This window comes from Lynx canadensis, chromosome F2, assembly GCF_007474595.2.
Source record: "Lynx canadensis isolate LIC74 chromosome F2, mLynCan4.pri.v2, whole genome shotgun sequence".
NCBI lineage: Eukaryota > Metazoa > Chordata > Mammalia > Carnivora > Felidae > Lynx > Lynx canadensis.
Window position 1 is genome coordinate 59,879,048 of NC_044320.2, and position 25,260 is coordinate 59,904,307.

At 37.4% G+C, this 25,260-nt stretch overlaps 1 protein-coding gene across 2 annotated transcripts; it reads left to right on the forward strand.

The window, feature by feature from the left end:
• Positions 1-3,137: 3,137 nt before the first annotated feature.
• On the forward strand, positions 3,138-25,260 carry ELOC (elongin C). 2 transcript variants are annotated; one of them, XM_030304558.1, is made up of 4 exons: positions 3,138-3,210; positions 14,894-14,947; positions 19,299-19,442; positions 23,399-25,260. In XM_030304558.1, exons 2-4 carry the CDS (start codon positions 14,944-14,946, stop codon positions 23,587-23,589), a joined length of 339 nt encoding a protein of 112 aa, XP_030160418.1. In that variant the 5' UTR covers positions 3,138-3,210; positions 14,894-14,943; the 3' UTR covers positions 23,590-25,260. The 2 variants fall into 2 exon arrangements, with proteins under 2 accessions (XP_030160418.1, XP_030160417.1); XM_030304557.1 differs by lacking the exon at positions 3,138-3,210 and adding an exon at positions 3,287-3,387.

A 25,260-nucleotide genomic window follows, 5' to 3' on the forward strand; every position in this document is an offset into this window, starting at 1 on the left:
ATCAAACTAAAAGTCTAAAGTTCTTGAGAACTCCAGATCCTGTTTACTTTTTTTTTTCCTGGGTATCCAAAAGGATAAAATTACACTGCTTCTTTATGAATAACTTCATTTTCTTAAAGTTATTTTCCACTTACTTTTTTTTTTAAGTTTATTTATTTAGAGAGAGTGCATACACATGCGTGCACATGACTGGAGAAGGGACAGAGAGAAACGAAGGGAGAGAATCCCAAGCAGGTCTGCTGTCAGGGCACAGAGCCTGAGGTGGGGTGGGGAGGACTGGATCCCACTAACTGCAAGATCATAACCTGAGCCGCAATCAAGAGTCCCACGTTCAACAGACTGAGCCACCCAGGCCCCCCTCTTCCACTTAGACTTTTAAAATGCTTCTGTTTAGTGTAATTGATTCTGCAAATAGCAATTTTCCATTTTACTGATATATGTATAAAATTTTCTTTTAATATAGTGTTTTAATATTGTTACAAAGATAAATTGAGATATATTAGAAATGTTTCATTTATTTGAGCAAAAATTTATTCAAATTGGGCAGCACCAAACTGAAAGTGGTTTAAGAGTCCTCCATTGAAAGGAGCTAGCGGCAACACAGAGAAGACGAAGAAGCAAAGCAAGGAAGTTATTTCATTTGCTATAGTTTAAGCATTTGCATTATTTGGGGAAATCTAGTTGGCTGTTTGTGACTGGTTGTTCTTAGACATTTATAGGAATTAATTCTGGCTTAGGTTTGGTTTGCTTACGTAGGCTATCAAGGTATTAGAGCCATCTCAGTCAAACGGCGTCCTTGACTGATTACTTCAATAATATACTGACAACTTGAATTTTAACTTCTGTTAGGCTTAGTTTTTTTTTTCCCCAACAGATACTATAAGCAAATAAAAATAATATTTGGTTTACTTCAAGGTTTCTAAATAGCTAAACTGAGATCATATTCTGAAAATTCTATGCTGTAGAATTACGTTGAATTGTTATTTATACTTAGATTTCCCAGTTCTAGTAATACAGACGTTTGTTGAATATAAACTACTTGAATGGGATTTTAGAATGATACTAAGACTTTAAAAATAAGACTTGATACCTATTCATATCATCTAAGAGGTTCCCTTTAAAAACAGAGGCTGATAAGTATGCCTGGGTGGCTCAGCTGGTTAAGCGTCTGACTTCTGCTGAGATCATGACCTTGTGGTTTGTGAATTTGAGCCCTGCGTGGGGCTCTGTGCTGACAGCTCAGAGCCTGGAGCCTGCCTCAGATTCTGTGTCTCCCTGTCTCTCTGCCCCTCCCTGCTCATGCTCTTTCTCTCAAAAATAAATAAACATTAAAAAAAAAAAAAATGGAGGCTGATGTAAAACTGAAAAACAATTATCACTTGTAGAATGTATGGCCACCATTATTGTATGTCCTTTTTGTCTGTTTTTAGCTGTCTTTCCTCCCCATCCACCAGCTCTCTTTTCTTCCTTTAAGGTGAATTTAAGGGCAAAATGGCATGATGGAAAAAAGAAAAAAAAATCGGTAAACCTAATACACTGATAAGAACCCAAAATATTTCTTTATACATTACTGGTTTAAAACATAAACAGAAGAATCTTTCTAGAAAATAATTTGTCAACAGATTACCAAAATCACATTTAGTCAATGTGTTTCTACACAGATGCTAAAAATGATGCCTGTTGGAACTTTGGCTACAGAGTTCAGTTGGGAAGTTAACAAAATATAGAACCACATATACACAGTATGATTATGTAAAAATGCATGGAAAAAAACTTATCTGCAATCTATATTTTTTCATAATAAGCAATATAATAAGCACAGTAAGCATATTATATTGACTATGTAAATAAAAATTTATCCTAGACTAGGTTCTAGCGCTAAATCTGGCATTAGCTAGCCTCAGTATCCTCATCTGGAAAATTCTATCATTCTCTAAGCAACGAATATAATGATCCTTTAGAGGGTGATAATGCAATGAGGAAAAGAGGAAGACAGAAGGGGAGAAAACACTTCTGAAGTAAAGGAGGAAAAGTCTGATTGAAAATGGGCCCACAGCCTCCTCTCCTCAACCCATTGCCCCTCCTTCCTGCCAAACTATTCTGAGCTACCATTAAAACCAAAAACTTCCAAAAATGATTTTTGCAAAGTCTTTGAAAAGTAACAGAACAATCTGTTTGCAAAAAGCAAGAACTTTTATCTGCCAAATCAATAAAACATGTGTTTCAGCCGAAAGTTATTAATTAGGTCAACAAACTGGATCGCCTGTATCTATTTTCCTTTCGTGTATATTGTTAACACAACAAGCGCCTAGTTGAGCAACTTGTAATGGCGAGTGTCTTGGCCCTACATTCCCTGCGTGCCACGGCCCGTAAACAAAGTGCAAACTTTATTTAGGTGTTTCAGCTTTTCTGGAAGGGTGCCTGAATTTAACCACAGCAAAGCAAGTAAAAAGGATAGGCCGACTGACAGAGCGAGAGAGGAAGGATGCTGGGGCAGAGAGAGCATGGAGTGTTAAAGAAGGTCTCAGAATTCAGTATCCGCGGCAGACGCCTGGAATCTCTGTGAAAGATCTCAGAATTCAGGACAGCTGAACAACCCCGGGCTGGGAGGGGAATGCAGGGAGGGTTTTGTGGGGAGGGGGAAAAGCCCCAATCCTGGGGGTGGGGACGTGATTAGTTTTCAGTAATCGGTATCTGAAAGAGAGGAAATGAGGCCACCCGATTGCGTGAACAGTTGAGATGCTCTAGCAACTTTTCACAAAAGACAGATGCTGCTTTTTAAAGACCACGATCTTGTTAACATAGAAACCGCACTTCCACTTTGCAATTTTTTCTCTGTAATCTCCAAGCCCCCACAAGTACCCCCAAACCAGAGGCAGAGACAACCTCTAAAATTACCAAAGATCTTAATATCCAATGTGAGAAACTACAAGTCCCAGGGTGTAGTGCTGCCGTGGAGAGTACCTGCCAGAGTAACTACAAATCCCAGGATGCAGTGCTGCGACGGAACTCCGAGCTTCTCTTTCAGAATGATGTCCCTGCGGAAATCAGATCAGGCTCGGCGTTGCATGCTGGGAATCAGAGACTCAGAATCCGATTGGTTGAGATTTGCAAATGACCGCGGTCAGTGGTACTGTAGGAGTAGGGAGGAGGGTGTGCGCACTTCCTGTGCACGGAAGCCGGCAATAGACTGCGTCCCTGCCTTACCAGGTACCGATCTCCCGCGCGTTGTAGAAACCGTCCATGACCCGGCGGAAGTGATTCCTCCAACTGCCCCGGAACCCACGGCGGCAGGCAGCTGGGGGTGGGGGGGGTGGCCCTGGAGTAGGGGCTGTGGCGGTGCGCGGGGACCCGGCGCGGTGGCTGCGGTGGCTTCAGGGCTGACGAGTGAGTCTTGGGCTGGGATGGGAACGGAGCTCCAGATTCGTATGGAGAACGAGGAAGGCTTGTACTGGGCGCGCTCACAGTCCCACTTCCCACCCCTTCCCATTTGGGCGGGGAAGGAACGGAAGCTCTTAACCTCCCCGGGCCTCCTCAGCTCCTGGTTTGGGGGAGGGGAGAAGAGGGCGGCGGGACCTTTCTAGGCGCCTCTCGGTGGGTTTGGAAGAGGGAGAAGGAGGGGCGGTCGCCAGCGTGTCTGGGCCTTCCCCGGGCTGAGCGCGGGGAGGGTGGAGTTAGGAGCATGGCAGCCCTGTCGCTTTCCCTTTTTGCTTTCCCCGGGTGCACTCGGATAAGTCCTTTTCTTGGAGTCCGTCCCCAGTCACAGGAGTGACTCTCACAGTCTTTCACAGTCATCGTCCCCCTCTTTCCAGCTGCAGGACCCCGACAAGTTTACCTTCTGGGCAACTTGTCGGTCGATCTCTACCCGACTTGATAGTTTGAAACTGTCGTGCATCTACCTTCAGTTTTTCTGAAACGTATCTAGTACGGCGGCCGCTGAATTTCTCTTACGGAACTAAAATCTCTTTAGTAATCTGTAGCTGTGGAATTCTTGTCATTAGTGCGAGCATTTCTACTTTGCATCACCTTCAGTGTACGGAACAACCGAAATCCTTTAGTTTGAGTTTTAAAATCCTTATATGAAAACTGCCAAATTTGCTTTTTGACCCCCCAAAAGTTGTTTCCTTTAGTGTATAGTAGACTAAGATGATAAATTGCTGATCTTGCTTACATTATAATTCATGATGTTGAAACATCACAGGTGGATTCATTCATTCTAGAGATACAATGGTAAGAAAACAGCTATGATCCCTGTCATCGTGGATATTTATTGCTAATTGCCAAGTAATGATTTGGGGTTCATTATTAGTTTTCAAATGGTCATTCTTTTTTCCCTTAAGTATGAAATGTATTTAGTAACTACGATTTCAAAATATATATACATATTTTTTTAAGTTTATTTCAACTCAGCTGCCGGTTTCATTACATTATGGTAATTGTGTAATGTAATTAGTAGTTAGTAGCCAGAGGTTATAGTCAACCCTATATATCAAGTTCTGGTTTTTTTTTTTTCTTTTTTATGTTTATTCATCTTTGAGAGGGTGAGTGGAGGAGAGGCAGATAGAGAGGGAGACAGATGATCCGGAGCCGACTCAGCACTGAGAGTGGAGAGCCCAAGGCGGGGCTCAGACTCACAATCTATGAGATCACGACCTTAGCTGAAGTCAGACACCTAACCGACTGACACATCTACACACCCCTATATATCAAGTTTTTCTTTTTTTCAAGTTTTAAAGTAATATTTGAGTGTACCTTATAAGGTACTTTCTTTGGTATTTTTTCCTTAAATAGGTTTTTCAGTACTATAAAATAATCTGGAAACTCTCTGCATTTACATTGATCTGTCTAAATGCATTTTGGCTCACTTGTAGTAAACGTTTACTGTTCCAGGGGCACCTGTGTGGCTCATTTGGTTAAGCATATGACTCTTGATTTAGGCTCAGATGGTGATCTCAGGGTTCTGAGATCGAGCCCTGTGTTGTGCTGGGGATGGAGCCTGCTTAAGATTCTCTCTCTCTGTACTGTACCACCTCCACTCTTGCATGTGTCTCTCTCTCCAAAAAAAATTTAAAAAAAAAGTTTACTGTTCCATTATTAAATAAGATCAGAAAGGGGCACCTGGGTGGCTCAGTCGGTTGAGCGTCCAATCTTGCGGTCTGTGAGTTCAAGCCCCGCATCGGCCTCTGTGCTGACAGCTCAGAGCCTGGAGCCTGCTTTGGATTCTGTCTCCCTCTCTCTGTGCTCCTACCCCGCTCATGCTCTGTCTCTCTCTCTCTCTCTCTCTCTCTCTCTGTCAAAAGTAAATAAACATTAAAAAAAAAAAATTAAATAAGATCAGAAAAAGCCCATCTAGTCATACCTGAAATTTCAAGCCTTGAAATTAAGAAAACAATATTACCTTTCATTCAAGAAATATTTATCAAAAAAAAAAAAAAAGAAATATTTATCAAGCATCTGCTATACGCCAGGCCTGCTATAGTTCTGCCCTTATGGAGCTTGGGGAAAGCAGAGATACAATAAGTATATGTATAAGGAAATATAGTTTCAAGTGGTGATAGATGTGAAGAGATTATATCAAGATTAGAGTTAGGGTAAACTAGGTGACCAGGGTAAGGGTTTCGAATTTGATAGGGGAGTCAGCAAGGAAGATCTGCCTCTCTGAGGAGTTGATGGTTTTGCTTGGACAACCTAAATGATGAGGAAAATCTGAGGAAAGAGCTTTTAAGATAGCAGTAACTGCAAAATGCAAAGACCTTAAGAGGGGAATGAACTTGACCTATTACAATACAGAGAAGGCCAGTATAGCTGGAGCATAGTGAGGCAAGAATGATGGAAGATGAAAATCAGAATAGTAAAGATTAAATAAGATGCAACTTTATGGTCCTTTTCCTGTTTGTGATGAGAGGCCATTAGAGGATTTTGTGCAGGGGAGTAACATCTGACTTAGGCTTTCGATAACTAGTTACTGGGTGGCAAATAGACCAAGTTGGAGGAAAGTGGGGAAACCAGCTCCTAAGGAGGCTTGTAGTAGTCCAACTGAGATATGGTACCTTGAACTAGAGATGTGGTGTGGAAGTTAGTAGAAATGGTCTGATTTGGAATATAATTTGAAGACAGAGCCAGGTGGGTCTTGCCTTCACCCTAGGACAGAAAAAAATTTGAGGAATCAACAGTTTTGCTGAGCATCTGTGTGACCAGTAGTGCCATTTACTCAGATGAGAAAGACAAGAGGGTACACTGGTTTCTGAGGAATAAACTTGGAATTCTGTAAAGGAATAAGTCAGGAGTTTGATAATTATTGCACAGCTCAGAATGTGTGCAAGTAGGCAAGTTGGATATGTACAACTATTGCGTGGGGGCAGAGTCATATTTTATAGGTAATATTTAAACCTGTGGACCAGAGGACATCAAGTGGAGAGTGTTAATGGAGAAGAGGGCAGATGACTGGGAGTACTCTGGTCAGAAGAGGAGCAAACAGTGATAGAAGCAGAAAAGGCAGGAGGATGTGGCATCTCTAACATTGAGGAAAGAAACTGTTTTGGGAAGGAGGTAGTAGCCAACTGTAAAACCCTGCTAAGAGATGACAACTAGACAAGTAAAGTAATTGAAATGTGATGAGCCCTTTGAGTGGATTAGTGGGCCAAAAGTCTGATCAGAGTAGGTTAAGGAGATGTGGATGGTAGTAATGATGTTACAGCATTTTGATGTGTATAGGAATAATAGGAATTTGGTAGGACTAATAGAACAAAGTCCTTGGAGAGGTGTGCTTACATGGAAGGGTTGGCCTTAGATAAGAAGGATTTTTTTTTTTAATGTTTATTTTTGAGAGAGACAGAGAGAGAATGTACACAAGTGAGGGAGGGGCCAGAGACAGAGAGGAAGACAGAATCCAAGCAGGCTCCAGGCTCTGAGCTGTCAGCGCAGATCCCTACACAGGGCTCGAACTCACAGACCCTGAGATCATGACCTGAGCCAAAGTGGAACACTTAACCAACTGAGCCACCCAGGTGCCCCTATTTATTTTTGACAGCAAGATAGAGAGCCAGTGGGGGAGGGGCAGAGAGAGAGGGAGACAGAATCCCGAGCATGCTATACCCTGTCAACACAGAGCCCTGTGTGGGGCTTGAACCCATGAACCATGAGATCATGACCTGCGCTGAACCAAGAGTCGGATGCTCAACCAACTGAGCCACCCAGGTGCCCCAGGAAGAATGGTTTTTCAGCTTTTGAAACAGGAGGGTAGACAGAAGATATGGTATACACATGCAAGTAGAATGAAGGTAGAAAGACAAGGTAATTGAAGTGATACCTTTCTGTTTTCTTGATAAAATAAGTAAATTTGTCGGGGCAGGGAGGAGAAGGTGTTGGAGGTTTAGGAGAAGCTAGGTTTTTTTTCAGAGTAGAAAAGCCAGTTTACTACCAGGATCACTACAATGCCAGGTGCCTATTTAAAGTGTGTGGTCACAAATTTAAAGTTGAGGTCAGTCAAAATGGTTGTGTCTTTTTTCCAGCCACATCCATCTCTTGGTTGAGGCTTGAGCTAGGCAGAGAATTGGGTTTGCCCGGGATTGGGATGTGGGTGGGCATATACATCAGAGGGGAGGTCAGGGACTTAGGGTATAAAGACTGTGAGATTTGCATGGTGCCAATCCTGATGAATTCAGTGGGATTAAGCAAGGTCAGAACTTGTTTTCTATTTGTTTTTTATATTTGTTTTTGGCCCATTATTCTAAGGGTTCTTTTAAATTAATTTATAATATGTAGAATCTAATTAGAGAGTATATAGTGGGAATATTTGCTCAAACCTTTTTAAACCAAAACAAAGGAGTTTGGAGATCATTGTCTAAGAGGGAGTTTAGGTAGTTTACAAGAGTGAGGAAGACAGACTCCGTCGAAGCACGTAGCGCTCTGAAGTCCTTAAGTGCTCTGGTGTATGACCGCAACAACTCTGTTGAATAAAGATGGGAAATTGGAGTTACAGGCATTTGTAGAGGGATGAAGAATTTCAGATGGGTATAGTCATGAAATAGTGGCTCTGGAAGGCACTTTTAGACACAGTTTAGCCCATTGTGTTTGGGAGATAAACAAGTATTATCACTTTAATTTATCAGGGTCTCAAGATAGAAATTTGGAGAGCAGAAATTTAGATGTGGACTTCCAGTGACACTTCTACTTTGTATGAAGGCCTTTCCCACCTCTCTCCTGATTTGGCTTATACTGTTTACTTTGCTTGGATCTCCTTCCAGTTCTGCTTGGTAAAAATACCTCCTTACATTGAGACCCAGATCAAAACCTACTTTCCTTTTGTGGCCATTCACTTAAGAGATTCATAGTCCAAGATTTACTTCTTTAGGACTCCCAAAGTCCTACTCCTTCTCTATTAGCATCTGCAAATCTAGAGAATTTGGATTAGTTTTATTATCAGCATCAGTATCTTTTGAAAGGTTAATGAGACAAAACCATTCTGGATTGATATCTTTACAATGAAAAATACCTAAATTTAAGAAAAATCAATAAATTTTTAAAAACATCTTACTCTAACCTTATTTTAATTGAGATATAATTGGCATACCCTGAAATAGTGTACCATTTAATTTTCCAGAAAGTTGCCTCATGTTCCTTCAGAAGCAACCACTGATCTATCACCATAATTCATTTTGCCTGTTCTAGAATTTCATATAAATGGAATAATGCAGTATGTACTTTTTTGTTTTTCCATTCAGTATAATATTTTTAGTATTCACCTATGTCTTGTGTACCAGTAGATCATCCCTTGTTGTTACGAATGGTATTCCTCTGTACAAATATATCACGGCTTATGTGTCATCAGAATAGTTTCTCATTTGTTTTGAATAAAGCTGCTCTAGACACTTCCATAAAACATTTTTTTCTTTTTTCTTTTTTAATGTTTATTTATTTTTGAGAGAGCGCGTGTGCATACACGAGCAGGGGAGGGGTAGAGAGGGAGGGGGACAGAGGATCCTAAGCAGGCTCTACACTGTCAGCACGGAGCCCAGTGCTGGGCGCAAACTCACAAACCACGAGATCATGACCTGACCCCAAGTCAGACGCTTAACCGACTGAGCCACCCAGGCGCTCTGTACAAAATTATTTTGTGGGCAAGTTATTTCTTGGATGAATACTTAGAAATCAAGTGTGAGGATTTAGGAAAGACTTGTTTATCAGTTTGCCACTTGTAAATTAGTAAGCTATAACTTACCAAAACATAAGTAACTGAGAACCATCATTCACAGTGATCTGAAGTCCACTTAACATCACTGTAATGATTGCTGTGGTCTGCATCACCCTGTGTAATATTTCTGATTGGTCATTTGGGGCGAGTCTAAAATAGAGTTCTTAAATATCAGAAGGATCTCTTCTAATCTAGATTCCTAAAGGCCCATAGTTCACAACAGGCAGAACATAGGGCAGACATTTGTGAGGGTTTGTTTCTAGAAATGAAGCCCTGCTGATGGAATATTATAATGCAGTTGATTACTGAGTATTATTAGGTGAGTTATTATTTTAATAGTAAAAACTTGACCATTTAGGACAACAATTAGGCTGTGACTAATTGTTAACTATCAGAAATAGATTGAAAATTGAGGTCAGTGCTTTTACTTTAAATGACCTAATAGATTCCCTTGGTAAAGGCAAAGAACTACCCTCTTTGAGCTAGTGTTGGTGTGTATAGACAGCCACTGAGAACAAAACTTGTTCTTAAACTCAGGGATGTTTGGAAGCACATTTTAACCCCAGGAGATTTGAGGACATTATCAAACACAACATTTTCAGATAACTGAATTCGTTCCAGGAAACATAAAATTCTAGAGATCGTGTACAGAAATATATGTTTCATACACTTGCATTTATAATTAACAATTTGTGGTAGTCAGTGCAAAATTGTGAGACTGGCGTTTTGGTTATCGTAATTTCATAAAATGTGGCTGTGACCTATGTCCTTGAAGTCTTTAAAATAAAAATTATTTTAAGAACCAAGAATTCATATTGACTAAATTTTATTGTGAAAGATGGAATACCATCTCCTTCCTTTGTCACCCGCTCCCCTCAGTATAGCCCAAAATGTTTCAATAAACTTGAATAGTTTTCACGATGCTTGTCTAAAAGTTCTGTAAGTTTATTCAGTGCCAACATCATGGGAAAACATAAAAGTAATTAATCTTGGTCAAAAGAATTGTACCTTTGAATAACTTTATTCTGTCAGAAAGCTCAGAATAGGAATATCTATGTCCTTGGCCAGATACACTATTGTATGAAGTTTCACCCTGTTAACATTACCACATAATTACCGTTGTGTTGGATACCTGGGTCATAAAGAGAGAATCTTGCCTTGTGGAAACTTAAGGTTAGTAAGCAAGACAAAATGTATCTAAAAAGACACACTTTGAAGCATTTGCATCTAATAGTAAAGAAAACTATAAATTCCACAATGGAGGAAAAATGGGAGAGGAGTAGTACTATTTGCTAAAAGTATTAGGAGAGTCTATGCAAGAATTAGATATAGGAGCATTGTTATAAGTTAAATAGGCCAGAATGAGAAATTCTAACTCCTCTTGAGAGACATACATCCAGTGACACTATAAGCACATTCGGGCAGGATATTTTGATGTGTTATTACAAATTGGAATTGCCTTCTAACTTCTGTCAATTTGTATTACTTTGTTTTCCAAATTAATCATATTTTTACATATAGTTAGGAACTAATCATCAGGCTGACCATTGTTCCCTTATGAGCTGTTTGGTTCTATACGTTTATTTGTTTCTTTTTAAAAAATCAAATTTAGGGCGCCTGGGTGGCTCAGTTGGTTAAGCTCAGTTGGTGACTCTTGATTTTGGCTCGGGTCATGATCTCACACTTCATGTTTCAAGCCCCCTGGTCCGGCTCTGCACTGACAGGGCTCACCCTGCTTGGGATTCTCTTTCTCCCTCTCTGCCCTTCCCTGCTCATACACCAGCAGGGGAGGGGCACAGAGAGAGGGACACACAGAACTGGAAGCAGGCTCCAGGCTCTAAGCTGTCAGCACAGAGCCCCACCTGGAGCTCAGACCCACAATCCGTGAGATCATGACCTGAGCCAAAGTGGGATGCTTAACTGACTGAGCTACCCAGGCACTCCTCAAAATAAACTTTAAAAACAAATTTAAACCATAGTTTTCTTTTAAAAAAGTTACAGTTTCCTAGTTATTTATACTTTGAACATGTATTTTTGTGCATTTTATTTATTCTGCAGAAAACATAATAGGCAGGAAGCCACTTGTTTTACATAAATGGCACCAAACTATACCTATCATTCTAATCTGCTTTTTAAAAAATTAATCTTGGGGCGCCTGGGTGGCTCAGTCGGTTGAGCATCCAACTTCGGCTCAGGTCATGATCTCACGGTCCGTCGGGCTCTGTGCTGACAGCTCAGAGCCTGGAGCCCGTTTCAGATTCTGTGTCTCCCTCTCTCTCTGCCCCTCCCCTGTTCATGCTCTGTCTCTCTCTGTCTCAAAAATAAATAAACATTAAAAAAAAATTTTTTTTTAAATAAAAAATTAATCTTGGTGGTATTTCATACATACATAGATTTAATTTATTCCCTTTCACTGCCCATAATAACTATCAATAATTGTAGATATACTATTTTTATTTAGGTCATTCCCTAATTGGGAACTTTTCAGGGGTTTTTTCAATGTTTCATTTGTGCACGTATTATAGTCAATATTCTTCTCCTTGCTTTTGTGCACAAGCTAGTGTTTCTCTAAAATAGATACCAAGAAGGAGAATTATTGCTAGCCTCCTGATGATTGTGCTGCTGCCTTCCAAAAACTGTTGTACTGTATATTTAGTATTATCCTCTTCCTCTTCTGTACCACTTGATTCTTAGCACATTTTAGTGTTTTAGTTTGGGTGTTTGGTGATTACTGTTGGGATCAAACATTTTTTTTGTACAGGTCTATGAGCTATTTTTATTTTTTTCTTCTGTTATTTTTCCAGAGTTCAGTGAGTTTTATTATATTTGTTTCTTTAATCTGTAGCATATTTTTTATGAATGGTATCAGATGTCTAACCTTATTACTTTTTTTTTTACTTTTTTTTTTAACGTTTATTTATTTTTGAGACAGAGAGAGACACAGCATGAATGGGGGAGGGGCAGAGAGAGAGGGAGACACAGAATCTGAAGCAGGCTCCAGGCTCCGAGCTGTCAGCACAGAGCCTGACGCGGGGCTCGAACTCACGGACCGCGAGATCATGACCTGAGCTGAAGTCGGACGCTTAACCGACTGAGCCACCCTAGGCGCCCCTAACCTTATTACTTTTTCCAAGTAAATAGTGAATGTAAAGAGACATACAAAAAATAGATTTGTAGCTGCTGCTGTCATCTACTTAATAACCTAAGTCAATCAGTTAAAAAACTATTAGTACTAATAAGAGAGTTCTGCATAGGTGATGGGATACAAATCAACTTTTAATGGATTTAAAAGCTTTTCTTTAAAACACCAGCAATAATCTTTCAGAAAGTATAATACGAAAACAGACAGAATTCATAATAAAAACTATAAAGTATCTAAAAGTCCACCTAAAAAGAAATGTGTATTGATAAAATGGGACTTGCCTGGCCACTTAGAACATGTTTATCACACTGACTGTAATGAAAACAGTATATATCTTAGGTATTAAACAGGTTAGGGAGATAGAGTATAGTCTAGAAATTCCTTTAATAGTAAATGATTGCAGTAACATTTCAAATTTGAAGGATGGGCTGGCTGTTCAAAGATCTTTTCAATGTTCAGTAATACTATATTCAAAACTGATTGCTTTGTGGGCGCTAGGCTCACCTAGAATTTCTATTGGTTCCCAAAAAATAAAAAACTATAAAAGAATAATGTTTATATATAACACTAAAAGCACAATATATCTGAGGACTTTTTGTTCATACTGTGTCTTTTGCCTAGAAATATTTTCAACCTACTGCTCAACCACGTGTGTTTACCTACCTAATTCGTATTTCCAGAACTCAGCTCAGTTATGGAATAGACACTCAAGTGTTTACCCTGAGAATTTTGTAAACCCAAACTTAGACTTATGTAGGTAATTTGTAGGTTACATCCCAATTTAATCACACTTTAAATATTTTTAACTTCTACCTAAGAATTAGGATTTACTCAACTATTAGTGTTAATATACTGTGGATTTTTTTGTTGTTGTTGTTAGTGATGGGGAGTTTCTCTTCCCCCACCCACCCATCTTTAATCCTTGAATAAATGGTGAAATTGATTTACTATATTAAGAAGTCTATAGAGAAGCTGTTGCTACACAAAGGGCTTCTAAAATGTGACTGCATGGTTGCGTAGCTACTGCTAGTTAAGTAAACATCCTAGATGTTTGGCTCTGGAGATTTTCCAGATAGAAAGTTGGCACTTGAAGTTCTTGTTCTAGCTTTTCTATCATTTTTTTTCCTTTTTTGTTTTCTTAGAATGATTACAAAGCAGTATGAACAGAATACAGTAATAATGACCAATGAATTTTTATCTGCTATTATTATCATAAAGTGGCAGAGTACTGCTTTTAGTACTTACACTTTCAATAAGTATCTAAGGATTTCTATCAGCAGCTCTTACCTAGCAGCAGTGGAAAACAAGTTTTAATGGGAGCCAGAATTTTTTACCATAGCAGCATGGAATAATGGAAAGGAGTGCAGGCCCTAAAGCAGACCTACCTAGGTTTAAATCCTCTTGCTGCCACTTGAGCTGTAGAAGCTTTAAGCAAGTAGCAGCTTCTTAGTGTTTCTTCATCTCTAAAATGAGAATAATAATACCCTTGTGGAAGTGTTGTTTTAAAATAATGTATGTAAAGCATGTAGTGCAATGTTTACCACTTATCAGGCCCTCAACTTGTTGGTAATAATATGACATTGCCCCTGTTGCCCTTATCTCGTATTAGAAATGGTACTTACATATCCATGCTTAGCATTCTAGACTAACAAATAGATTTGATTCCTACGCTTACTCTGTCATTACTGGAACAAATCATTCAACTCCCTTATTACATCAGTGATGTTACTATTTTTTAAAATGAGGAATTGCATAGGTTATCTCCAAGTTTCTTTCCTGCTATAAAATGTTATGGTTCATTTTCTTGGCCCTTCCCTTAAGGCTAGATAAAATACTGGTCAGGAATTTCTTAGAGAACAGGATGTTTTCCCATTAATAACATAAAAATACTGGTATAAATGAAACCTTGAAGAAATGATACAAAAATAAAAAGTTACTCAAAACATGAACCCTTTTCCTTTAGCATTCATTCATCTTTGTAAAATTTAAGATTTGTCAGAATATTAAAGATTTTCTACAACTTCACTGTTAAACTTTAGAACTTCCATAGACTGCAGAAAAGATGCCACAGTGAAATGTATTATAAATGTGCACAATTACATAAGAGGAGGGCAAGCTTTATCTTTTTCATTTTTCTGAAGGCTACTTCATGTCCTTGGATTTATCATGTTATCATTGATTTAGCAAATACGTGCTTTAGTGTCTGCTAGTATCTAGTAGATACAAGTATACAAAGATGATTAAGGTCAACGATCTCCTTCAAGTTCAATTCAACTCCTAAGGAACAACATCTGTATTTTTAAACTGTTGTCAGAATAGCTACCTTAAAGGGAAGGAAAAAAACAAATCTGTATTTATACAGACCACTATTCTGAAGGTGATCATCTTTTCCTCCCATGTTCAGAAACTTGATACTGTTCCATTTATGGTGGCTGGGAAACTCCTGCATAGCAGAGAGAGAGTTTTTAAACTTGTAATACCAAGGATATATTAAATAGTAATGGGCGAAAACATGTTATTCCAGCATTAATCTTAAAATAGCATTGTTATATTTTCAGGAAACTACTAAAGTTCCTGTGGAAGTAAAGTAGAATTTCATAAGAACATAATGGGTAAGTTACATAAAAGTCATTTTTTATTGCAAATAGTAGAAGCTGGTCTTCTCAAAGATAGGCCTTTGACATTGGTGAATGCAATCAGAATAGACTGAAATTAGTTGTTTAAATCTACAGCATCTGCTTACTGCAGGCAAACCTCAGAGATATTGTGGGTTTGGTTCCAGACCACAGCAATGAAGCTAGTCAAATGAGATCTTTGGTTTCCCAGTGCTTGTAAAAGTTATGTTTATACTATACTGTGGTCTGTTAAGTGTGCAATAACATTATGTATAAAAAACAAAACACAACATAATACCTGCTAAAAACAAGGTATGCCTGTACATATTTTTGAAAGGCAGATAAGTAATGTTTTTGTGCCAAATATATTTGTGATCGCTAGTAAGAAATAGCACCTTAAGAAATTAGAAACTTTCCCAACAAGCATATAAAATGCTTTAGCTTGCAAAAAAAAAACACAAGAATTGCAAATTTAAATAATTAATAATTGTTTTTATTTTTGTCCTAAGGGATTGATAACACCTGCTAAATATCTGTATGCTTGAGTAGTCTATAATTTAAAAGTTACTTGCATCTTTATGAATGTCCCTGCTTTTTATTATGAAAAATTGTGAGAGTCATACACTACATAGCCTTCAGTGATTGTTAATGTTTGGCCACATTTGCTTTCTGTGTGTGTGTGTGTGTATGTGTATGTATGTATTTATATATCCACATACACATGCTTGCTTTTTTCTGTACCATTTATTTAGTTGTGCAGTATCACTTCACACCAAATACTTGAGTAGGCATCTCCTAATTCATCGCATATTCAGAATTTTCTCAGTTATTTCAGTAGTGTTCTTTACAGCAGGTACATTATAGACATAGCTCATTTTATTGTGCTTCACTTTATTGCACTTCACAGATACTGCAGTTTTTTGGTTTTGTTTTTTGGTTTTGTTTTTGTTTTTGTTTTTTTTACAAACTGAGTTTATAGCAGCCCTGTGTGGAGCAAGTCTATTGGTGCCATTTTTCCAACAGCAGTTGCCCATTTCATGTCTCTGTCACATTTTGGTAATCTCACAATATTTCACTTTTTCATTATTATTATTGTATCTGTTATGGTGATCTGTGATCAGTGATCTTTGATGCTACTGTTGTAATTGTTTTGAGATACTATGAACCATGCTCACATAAGACAGGGAGCTTAATCGATACATGTTGTGTGTGTTCTGACTGCTGCACGGACTAGCTATTCCCTCATCTCTCTCTCTCTCCTCAGACCTCCCTATTCCCTGAGACACAAAATATTGAAATTAGGCCAGTTATTAACCCTACAATGACTTCTGAGTGTTCAAGTGAAAGGAAGACTTGCACATCTCTCACTTTCAGTCAAAAGCAAGAGATGATTAAGCTTAGTGAGGAAAGCATGTCGAAAGCTGAGACAGGCTGAAAGCTAGACCTCTTGCAACAGTTAGCCAAGTTGCAAATGCAAAAGAAAAGTTCTTGAAGGAAATTGAAAGTGCTACTCTGGTGAACACACAAATAATAAAGCGAAACATCCTTATTGTTGATGGAGAAAGTTTGAGTGGTCTGGATAGAAGATCAGACCACCCACAACAGTCCCTTAAGGCAAGGCCTAATCCAGAGCAAGGCCCTGACTCTTCAATTCTGTGAAGGCTGAGAGAGGGGAGGAAGCTATAAAAGAAAAGTCTGAAGCTAGCAGAAGCTGGCTCATGAGTTTTAAGGAAAGCTGTCTCTATAACATAAAACTGTAAAGGTGAAGCAGCAAGTGCTGATGTAGAAGCTGCAGCATGTTATCCAGAAGATCCAACGAAGGTAATTAATGAGGGTGGCTACACTAAACAACAGATTTTCAGTGGAGATGTAACACTTTGTATTGGAAGAAGATGCCATCTAGGGCTGTTGTAGAGAAAAGTCAATGCCTGGCTTCAAAGGACAAGCTGACTGTCTTGTCAGGGGCTAATGCTGCTGGTGACTTTTAAGTTGAAGTCAGTGTTCATTGATCATTCTGAAAATCCTAGAGCCCTTGAGAATCATGCTGAATCTACTCTGACTGTGCTCTACAAATGGAACAACAAAGCCTGGATGACAGCACGTCTGTTTACAACATGGCTTACTGAATATTTTAAGCGTACTCTTCAGACCTCCTGTTCAGGGAAAAAAGATTCCTTTCAAAATACTACTACTTACTGACAACGTACTTGATCACCCAAGAGTTCTTATGGAGACGTGCAACAAGATTAATGTTGTTTTCAAGCCAGCAAACATAGCATCCATTCTGCAGCCCATGGATCAAGGAGTAACTTTGACTTTCAAGTCTTGTTACTTAAGAAATACATAGCTGCCATAGATAGTGATTCTCGTGATGCATCTGGGCAAAGTTAACTGAAAACCTTCTGGAAAAGGTTCATTCTAGATGCCATTCAGAGCACGTGTGATTCATGGAAAGAGGTCAAAATATAAACACTAACAGGAGTGTAGAAAAAGTGGATTCCAACCCTAATGGATGACTTTGAGGGGTACAAGACTTCAGTGGCGGAAGTAACTGCAGATGTGGTAGAAATAACAAGAACTTGAATTAGAAGTGGAGCCTGAGGATGTGACTGAATTGCTACAATTTCAAGATAAAACTTTAACAGATGAGGAGTTGCATCTTATGGATGAGCAAAGAAAGTAGTTTCTTGAGATGGAATCTACTCCTGGTAAAGATACTGTGACAGTTGTTGAAATGACAAGAAAGGATTTAGAGTACTACATAAACTCAGTTGATAAAGCAGTGGCAGGGTTTGAGAAGATTGATTCCAATTTTGAGAGAAGTTCTCCTGGGGTCAGATGCTGTCAAATAGCATCACGTACTACAGAGAAATCGTTCCTGAAAGGAAGAGTTGATCAATGCTGCAGATTTCATTGTCTGATTTTATATAATTGCCACAGCCACCCCAGCCTTCAGCAACCACCACCCTGCTCAGTCAGTGACCATCAACATCAAGGCATGAACCTCCACCAGCAAAAAGATTACTACTCACTGAAAGCTCAGACAATGGTTAGCATTTTTTTTAGCAATAAAGTATTTTTAATTAAGATGTATACATTTTTTTTTACATATAATGCTATTGCATACGATGGTATACTGTAAGCAAACTTTTATATTCACCGGGAAACCAGAAAATTGATTTGACTCACTTTTGTGTTGCTTTTTCATGGTGGTGTAGAACTGAACCCACAGTTATCTCTGAGGTATGCCTGTGTTTTATATCCAGTCAGGGATCACGTATTGCATTGTGTCTTTAATCTCATCTAAACAGTTCCCTCCTTTTGGGGGTGTGAGGAGTGAGGTCTTTGATGACCATTTAAAATTTAGATTTGTCTGGGTTGTTTACTCCTGATTAGATTCAGATTAAACATTTTGGACAGCAGACGAACATTAATGATTTTTTTATTTATTCATCCTAATTGGAAGGATTTTTAAATTAACTACTAATGAATAAATAAATGGATGTTTATAGCTTGAATACTCCAGTTTTATCCTCTGTCCTCTTTTTCTTGGGCTTCGTAAGTTTTTAGAATAAGCCTTAAGATATTTTCTTTCAGATATTGGTAACCATAAAAATAATCCTGTCAGTACAATACTGTGAGAATTCTAGATGTTAGAAAGATCTTATGGGGATATACAAAAATGCATACTCCCAGAAAAGTTATATTGAGTTAGCTACTGTGGCAGAAGCTGTGGTGGCAATGAGGATAGCTGGCAGTGGAGTAACATCTACGTGCTCTGTGTCCTCACCTCCACTTGGGAATTTTCAAAGACTGGTATTTGTCTATATTCATTACTTTAATTGTGCAATAATTTAAACTCAGCAGTAAAATGTTTGGATTATTAATACGGACCAAGAGCAAGATGCTGAGTAAAAGGAAGCCCTAACTTTTAGAATTAGGAGCTTATCAGGGAAGTTGAATTCACATGACATATAAACATTCATTCATAAACACACAATGTGTCATATTTTTAAGATGAGTATTTCAGGTAATTTAAAGTTTTACTATTTGCTTATTTTATTTGAGCCTTTAAATTTGAATGTGCTACTGTGTTCACAAAAAAATTGTTAATACTTCTTTGAAAAATACTAGTAAATTTTCATCTAAAATAATATTCTTAAATGTAGTTTATTCTGACATTGGAAAATGTTTAGAGAATGATAAAACAAGGAATTAAAAAAACCTAAAATCTTGGTAGATCTTACCATCCAGAAATGTTTTGGGTCTGAGTTATTCAAAAATTAACCTTGGTAAACCTATTTATTTTAATTTTGTGATTCAAAAATCATTTTACTACTTACTTTAGATGGAGAAGAGAAAACCTACGGCGGCTGTGAAGGCCCCGATGCCATGTATGTCAAATTGATATCTTCGGATGGTCATGAATTTATTGTAAAAAGAGAACACGCACTAACATCCGGAACAATAAAAGCCATGTTGAGTGGCCCAGGTAGGTACATTTCTTTATTTTCTGTTAATAAATCTTTACTTTCAGTATGTTCTTAACTTGAATTAAGCGATTCATAACATTAAAGGAAAGAGACAGTAACTTTTCTAACATTATTTCATGATTGTGTTGCATTGGAAAAATTGGTTCCTGCCATTTCCTGTTTTCAATTATTTACCCTAATAGGAAGGATCATTTCCCTACATTAGTTTCCATGTTTAATTTCTTCACCACAGTAGGACTCTGATGGTGATGTGTGCTCCTAACTACGTATAAAGTTTATGTTTAGAAATTTACCACTTCCCAAACATCTATTCTTACCATTTTTTTTCCCTTGAGAGGGTTTTGGTTTTTTTTTTTTTTTTTAACCTTAAAATTTTTCTTGAGGATTTGAATTTCTGGAGCACACAAGAATTCTGTGTTCAGCTTTTGGAGGAAACACCAAACTTTATACAGTGGCTGCACCATTTTATATTCCTACCATCATTGTATGAATATTCAAGTTTCTCCACATTTTCACTGACACTTATTTTCCCTTTTTTTTTGATTCTAGCCATTCTAATGGGTATCAAGTGGTTTCTCATTATAGTTTGGATTAACTCTTCCGTAGGGACTAATGGTGCTGAACATCACTTCTTGTGTTTGCTATATATACAGTTGTATATCGTCTTTGGAGAAATGTCTATTCAAATCTGTTGCACATTTTTCAATTCAGTTGTGTGTCTTTTAGTTAGTGAGTTGTAAGTGTTTTTTTTATAAATTCTGGACAGTAGACCCGTATCAGATATGATATGCAAATATTTTCTTACAACAGTTGTGATTTTTTTTTAATGTTTATTTTTTTTTTTTGAGAGAGAGAGAGAGAGAGAGAGAGAGACAGAGCGAGAGACAGAGCACGAGCAGGGAGAGGAGTGGGGCAGAGAGAAAGGGAGACACAGAATCTGAAGCAGGCTCCAGGTTCCAAGCTGTCGGTACAGAGCCCAACATGGGGCTCAAGCTTGTGAAACACGAGATCATGACTGGAACCAAAGTTGGACACTTAACCGACTGAGCCACCCAGGCACCCCTATCATCCTCACTTTTTTGAAGAGTATTTCAAGCAAATATATCCTGTCAGTGTCATTTCACTTACAGAATCTATGATAGTCCCCCCTGCACTCTCCCTTTTTTTGCAGACCATGAACTTTTTGGAGAACCAAGTTATTTGTAAAATGTTCACATCTGGATTAGACTTAATGTTTCATTTTGTAAGCTTATAAATTAGAACTCTAGAGGCTTGATTAGAATCCAGCTCATTTTTCTAGGCAAGAATACTTTATAGGCAGTACTAACTGTATTTCTTTTGTATCAATATTTTAGCAATGTCAGGATAGCTTAGTAGGTTACAGGGCTAGTAAGCTGATTCATCTCTGAACAGTTCTGCAGTTAGATTTTCATATGATGCTTTTAGCATTCATTGTGATTACTGCTGAGATTTACTTCATTTGGAATTACAAAACAGTGACTTTCTAATTCTTATCATTTCTTGTGCATTTATTAGAATTCTCCTATGAAGAAATATTTGGTTACCCTGAAATATACTCTGTATAGCAAAAATAAGTGCTTGATTTTTTTCTGTTTACATATAATTTTTGAGTAATGAAATTATTCTTCAGCATCCTCCAGTAGCAAAGAGTGTTTGGGGTTTTTTGTTTTTTTGTGTTTCATTTTCTTGTGACTTTTTATTATTTAAGGTTTTTTTAATCTAGTGTAGTCCTTCTCACTGATGCTCAGATTGCCCCCATTTGCTCCATTTTTATTCAGAAGGAGCCACATCAGGTTGGCTTCTGTGTCCTTTTGACCTGGCTCTGGTAATCTGGGATAGCTGTACTACTTTCTATAATGACAAGATTTCCTAGGCTCATTTGGTACATAATTCTCCAGTCTGGAAAAGAGCCATTTTTCCAAAGAGCCATTTTCTCCTAATGGAAACTGGGCCTTAAGGACCCCAATCTGGTTGTTAGCAGTACTCCTTGCTCGTGGGATGAATTAAGTTTAGACTTTTCTACTGGATAGAGCTAGGATTTACTTTAGAAAAATAAAATCATGGGTGCCAACAAATTTTAACTAAAAATTAAGATTAAAGGATGTTTGTTTTTTGTAAGTGTGGTCTCCTTTAATATATCTGCAGCCCCGAACTAATGTTTGCATAAAAAAGAATGAGGTACTGATACTTGCACCTTCAGAATATGCTAAGTGAAAGGAGTCAGATACAAAAGGTCGCATGTTGTAGGATTCCATTTATATCCAAAATAGATAAATCCATAGAGACAGAAAGATTGGTTTTTGCCAGAGGCTGAGGGTTGGGAAAATGGGGAATAACTGCTTAAAGGGTTTAGGATTTTATTTTGGGATACTGAAAATGTTTTGGAACTAGATAGCAGTGGTGGTTGCACAACATTGTGTATGTACACTGAATCGTATGCTCTAAAGTGGTTAATTTTATGTTATACGAATTTCACCTCAAAAAAAAAAAAACCCTAATGTTTGTCTAGTATCAAAGGCTTAATAAGTGTCTATTAGTAGTATTTCGTATGTATATTCAAGAAAGAGAATTTTAGTCATTGACAAACCAAAATTTACCTCATTGCTGTGAATTACTCATTCAATCCTGCTCTCTTTTCTTCCCACCCCACCCCCAAGCAACAATTATTAGAAAACTTTTAAAATACTACTACATTCTCAGAAAGTACATTTTTCTACTTTTTATATTCAGTACTCGTGCTAGACTGCTAAGAAACTATTTTATCCCTATAGTAAATGCTAAATGCTATAACCTTTATATAGCTAAAGAAATTTTGAGAGATCATTAAAAACAGTTCATAAAGTGTTACTAAAACAAAGAAAAGTAACTTATGAGGAGATCTCATGAACATAATCATACTTTTAAAAACTAAAGGGGGAAACAAACATTTATTATTTATTTTTATATGGCAATTCACTATAGCACAGGGCTCCTGATGATACATAAAGACTTGATTCCCTAAACTGAATCTTCGAAAAGATTGTCTGTTTTTTTTTAATTTTTTTTTAATGTTTATTTATTTTTGACAGAGAGAGAGAGAGAGAGAGAGAGAGACAGAGCATGAGCGGGGGAGGGGCAGAGAGAGAGGGAGACACAATCTGAAGCAGGCTCCAGGCTCTGAGCTGTCAGCACAGAGCCTGACACAGGGCTCGAACTCACAAACCGCGAGATCATGACCTGAGCCAAAGTCGGACGCTTAACCGACTGAGCCACCCAGGCGCCCCAAGATTGTCTTTTTTTATATACTATTCGCCTTTACTTAATCATGCCACCATGATTCTTAGGAGAAGCTAAAATTTCCAAAGTCCTTGGAAGAAAATTAGAATTTTAAAATTAGTCTTGATTAATCTCAAATACTATCTTAATAAAGATTTCTTTTTTATATTTATACTCAGAAATCAGAATAAGTTATTTCATGTGATGCTAGTTGGGTTTATTCTTCTCACGTATTAGTTTGCTAGGGCTGCTGTAACAAAGTACCATTGACTGTGTTATTTAAACAATAGAAATTTATTTTCTCATAATTCTGAAGGTTAGCAATTTGAGATCAAGGTATTGGTAGAGTTAGTTTCTTCTGAGGCCTCTCTCCTTGCCTTGTAGATGGCTGTCTTCTCTGTGTCTTCACATTGTCTTCCCTCTGTGTGCATCTTTGATCTATAACTTCCTGTTCTTATAACAATACCAGTCATTAGATTAGGGCCCACCCTGATAATCCTGTTTGGCCTTAATTATCTCTTTAAAAATACTTCCTGCACAGAAAAAATAAAAAAAGAGAAAAAAAGGATCCTGTCTCCAAATATAGTCACAGAAGTACTGAGGGTTAGTACTTCCCGATATGGGAATTGTGGAGGAACACAGTTCAGCCCATAACAAACATACTTCTTTTCTTTTACAGGTCAGTTTGCTGAGAACGAAACTAATGAAGTCAATTTTAGAGAGATCCCTTCACATGTGCTATCAAAAGTATGCATGTATTTTACCTACAAGGTTCGCTACACTAACAGCTCCACGGAGATTCCTGAATTCCCAATTGCACCTGAAATTGCACTGGAACTGCTGATGGCTGCGAACTTCCTAGATTGTTAAATAAAATAAATTATAATAAACTGTTAACTTTTTTCAGTATTTAATACCTGTAGTTCAGTTAGTAATTTTTTCATATATAGCATGTTGCCTGTGTGCAGTTGAACTTTAAAGTTCATTGCAAAGCAGATTATCTTCTGTTCTTTTGCATAGCAATCAGAGTTGAAATTTGTTTGCTACATCAACAAATTGAGGACATTTTCACAAATTGAGAAATAAACAAATATGCCAATTCGTAGGTGGTTTTGCCTTATCCTTTGGATGTGATTTTTAAAATTAGAGCAGTGGTGATATAGTAAAACTGAAATTTAAGCATAAATGAACACATTCTACAGGTAAATAATGGGGCTACGTATTTTTGTGTTTTTAGTGTTTTTTTTTTAAAAAAAAAAAAAAAACCTGATCTTGTAGCCGTTGTTAGCATTACTAGAGTTATGCAAATAATTGCATTATAAACATGTTTATAACTTAGCCAAAACATTGATTTTTATAACTGTCAAAGACATAAGAGTTGAAATTTCTTATGTGTCTTTTGATAAACTGCAGTATTGTTTAAGTGTATCTTGTCTTTTTGTTTATTGCTGCAATTTAAGAACTTTATTTAAAAGCAGTTTTGGAAGATTACTAGGCACAGCTTTTGAAGCAATCACTTTTTGAACCGGTAGCCACATGGTCAACAAGTAAACTACATGATTGATTACATGTGCATTGTGCATTTTGGCCAATCCAAAGTACTGTACCTGCATTGACTATAAAGCTTCCTTTGCAATATTCTTACATAGTCCCTTGTTGTGACTGCACTTCTGATTATTTAAATATGTTTTAAAAGACTCATTATGGACTTTAATCGGCTCTTAAAAGCTAGACTTTTCAGAACTATTCTAGTCTTCCTCCAACAAACTGAAATGTTATAAAAGATTAAAAACATGGAGAGATGCAGTGCAAATCTTATCATGTACTTTGATATAGTATATGAATTATCTTCTATTAATTAAAATATGTCCCAATAAGTATGATGCCCATAATGTGTGGGTCTTCTACTGAAATCAGATTTACAAAGAGGTCATTCAGCTTTTATACTAAACAGAAAAACTATGACAGAGCACCTCTGCTTAGGCATGAGAAAAGAAGTACTGGAGTGGGTTTATTATTATCTCTATCTTAGTGGTAAGACAAAACTATCATTATAGGAGATATATATTTAAGCCTTCAGCTTAGTTCTTTAAGACTGATTTAATATGGACCAGTTTTTCTGGAACCTACAAAAAACATAACCAAGATCTGTAAGTAATTTTTCCTCATAGAAGACCTAACATTGTACTTTCCAGCTTACTGAAAGCAATTAAATGTGTTAATTGCATATATTTTAGTAACTTCTCAAGACATACTGGTACATATTTTAGTATAGAAGACTATCAAGTACAAGAATTATATTCTATCTACTTGCTGACAAATAATGTCAAAAACCTAAATGATGATTCTAAAGGTCAAAGTGACAACTAGAATAAAGTTTAACTTTGACCAATTTTAGTAGGTTACTTTATGTGTTAGATCCAGAAGTAACCTTAAGTTTAAGATATTGAAGTAGAACTGAAAGATTAGGAAAAACTGTATATCTTGCGGCAAATGATACTTGCATGTTAATAAAGGCTCTTGACTGAAAGGTTTGATGAA

Coding starts and splice junctions, on each gene's coding strand:
- ELOC (XM_030304558.1), top strand. Junction 19,443..23,398: donor AGCCATGTTGAGTGGCCCAG/GTAGGTACATTT, acceptor TTTCTTTTACAG/GTCAGTTTGCTGAGAACGAA.